Below are 2,765 nucleotides of genomic sequence, written 5' to 3' on the forward strand. Positions count from 1 at the left end.
CTTAGTTAGTTAACGTTCTTCTATCTCCCTCAGCTGTCCCTCCAGCTCACGTTTCTACAACACAGACAGCACAGCTTAGTTAGTTTGTTAACGTTCTTCTATCTCCCTCAGCTGTCCTTCCAGCTCACGTTTCTACAACACGTACAGACAGCACAGCTTAGTTAGTTAACGTTCTTCTATCTCCCTCAGCTGTCCTTCCAGCTCACGTTTCTACAACACAGACAGCACAGCTTATAAGATTTTATTATTTATCTGACACTTAGATGCCAAGAATATCCTGTATACTATAAGGCCACACCAATTTAATTTCCAGGTTAATAGATTCGCCCCCTTCATTCTTTTTCATTATTTGGAAAGAAAAAAATTCAGAATCAACTGCAAAATGCTCATATTTTGCCCTGAACAGTTGAAAACAGTCCTTTTCTTCCTAGTTGTTACTGTAACAGTTATTCCATCTTTCAATGCAGTGGTATCATTAAAAGTTCAAAATTCATTGTTGAACCTGCCTGGTGTGTTGACTTCATGGCTCCTATTGTACTATTTTGGGCCATAATAGGATGCCTAGGCCTGTTTTTTTTTCGCCCGTCCGCTCCATTATTTTTCTAGAAAAATCTGATAACCAAGTGTGGCCTAATACATTTTGATAATACAAAAATATTTGGATGCACCAGTGCACCCACAGAAAAAAATTAGGTGCACAGCTCCAATTTTGGCACCCAGTATTTTGAGCCCTGTTTATATCATCATCCTTGCAGACTCCAGGAAGAACAGCGTGAAACTTAATAATATGTATTAAGGTGGTCCAGAAGGATAGCTGAGGCATATTTAGAAATACTACAAACTCTATCTGATATGGTAGTCTTTTGGGTCTATTTTTATAATTTTCTTTCGTCTTGTCACTATGGCCACATTTTGGCCGCCAAATTGACCGCCAAATTGTGCATTTTTTTCAGTCTCCAGCCAGGCCCCAGTGGGGGTGTGCACATTATTTTTAAAAGCTACTCCGCCGCTCGACCAATCAGGCTCGCTGGTCATTACGTAAACTGAGAGCTTTACTTTCATAATTTTTGGGAAGGGAAAAGACACTGGAAAAGAGAGTTTTACTGAGAGTTTGATGTTAGTTGTTTGCAAAACGTTTTGGGTAAAAACCTGCCAAATGCAAAGAATAATAATTTTCTGAAAACACAAGCCGTTTCCATTGTTTATCACACTTCGTATCGGCAAAATGTTGTCAAGTTGCAACACAAAACCAGAGATATGCAGCCACACAAATCACCAAAAACGCCAGAAATAATCTGACAACTTCCTATATAAAAACATTCGACTGCTAAAAGAAACGAAGCTGTCTGCTTTGAGCCACAAGTTAGATCTTGGTTTAGTTATGAGCGGCCTGGAGGACCGGGTCACTGCATGCATAAAGAGCCGCGCTTGGTAGTTCATACTCCACCGTGCATACTCGGCCGTCATTATGCGGCGTTATCCTTTGTGTTCTTTCATAATTTTCACAGACAACTCATACTAAGTAATTTTCTACCGAATAAAAACACGTCTCTACCTGTGCACTGTCTTATTATTCTGAGTTTGTATCGACTGCAACACGTTTGTAACTACTAAACGTTAACGTTACGTTCTAGTGAACAGACATGATAAGAACTACTAGTATTTTTTATAAAATCTACGTTTTTATTAAAAAATACGATACTTACAAACTTCAGCAGAATTTTTACATAATCTTACGGTAACTGCTAACAATAATCATTTACGATTTACAGCATACAGCAAATAGTAGCCGCTTACAAAAAAAATCAATTCCAAAAGATTTACAGAGATAGTCCGTACTTTTCAGATAGAACATATAGCCTAGGCGATCGGTGCGAAAATTGCTCAAATGGTGATAAAAGCATGAAACTTGGCACAAATGTTCTACACGACACTAGAAACAATTTCAGGGGTGGAGCCATCACGAACTGTTCTTTGCCTAGCAACTGTTGCTAGGCAACATGCTTTTCCAAGAAAACAATGTATTAGGAAGCTAGTACCTGCTAATTGTGCCTGAAAACCATTTATAATGTGCAAAAAAATGAGGTGTTTTACTGTATCTGACATCACTTTTTATATCAAAATAAATTTTGAGCCGTTGTAAAGCACAATGCGCTTCGAAAAGCTGATACTTTCTGGAATTTTTAATAGAAAAGTGTAGAAATTAAATTTTATAATCATGCATATTTTCCCGTTACCTATGGGGCCTTGAAAGGTATATTTGATTGATAGACCTGAACATTCTCTGAATGGTAAACTTTAAATTTCAAAAATCCATCAGTTCTATCAGGAGATATAAGTGTTTGAAGATTAACACAATGTCATCCACTTAAATCAGTAGATTGGTTGCTATGGCCGTTGCTAGGGACGGCTTGGGCTGTGGTCTGCATGGGAATAGATGCTAAAATTTTATTTTTCTGCCAGCTTTTGCGTTGTTTGTGTGTACAGAAATGCAGGTAAGAGATGCCTGGTGTCTGCATATAAAAATGACGCAATATTTCTCTCTTACAAGAGGATTTTTACAAAAACGCTGAAGCGCTGTTAAGGTTGTTGCTACGAACGCGTTTGCCGTACTCACAACACGTTGTACTTGTAGTCCATGGGCCAGAGGAGATATCGGTACCACCTGAGGTGGCAAATTCTCATCATGGTTTTCGAAAAGTAGGGTGTCTGTGGAATATTTTTTGATATGATAGCCGTTGCACATTGGTAGCTTTGACCTTGCT

General features: G+C 38.4%; 1 protein-coding gene across 1 annotated transcript in view; it reads right to left on the minus strand.

Moving 5' to 3' along the window:
- Nucleotides 1-9: 9 nt before the first annotated feature.
- LOC109461526 (chromatin assembly factor 1 subunit p90-like) overlaps nucleotides 10-2,765 on the minus strand; it is a 5,850-nt gene continuing 3,094 nt past the window's right edge. Inside the window, exon 3 of the mRNA XM_019757906.1 lies at nucleotides 10-54. Within this exon, the coding sequence (XP_019613465.1) occupies nucleotides 10-54 (45 nt within the window). The remainder of the gene's footprint in view (nucleotides 55-2,765) is intronic.

Source organism: Branchiostoma belcheri, unplaced genomic scaffold, assembly GCF_001625305.1.
Source record: "Branchiostoma belcheri isolate BF01 breed outbred unplaced genomic scaffold, Haploidv18h27 scaffold934, whole genome shotgun sequence".
Lineage (NCBI taxonomy): Eukaryota > Metazoa > Chordata > Leptocardii > Amphioxiformes > Branchiostomatidae > Branchiostoma > Branchiostoma belcheri.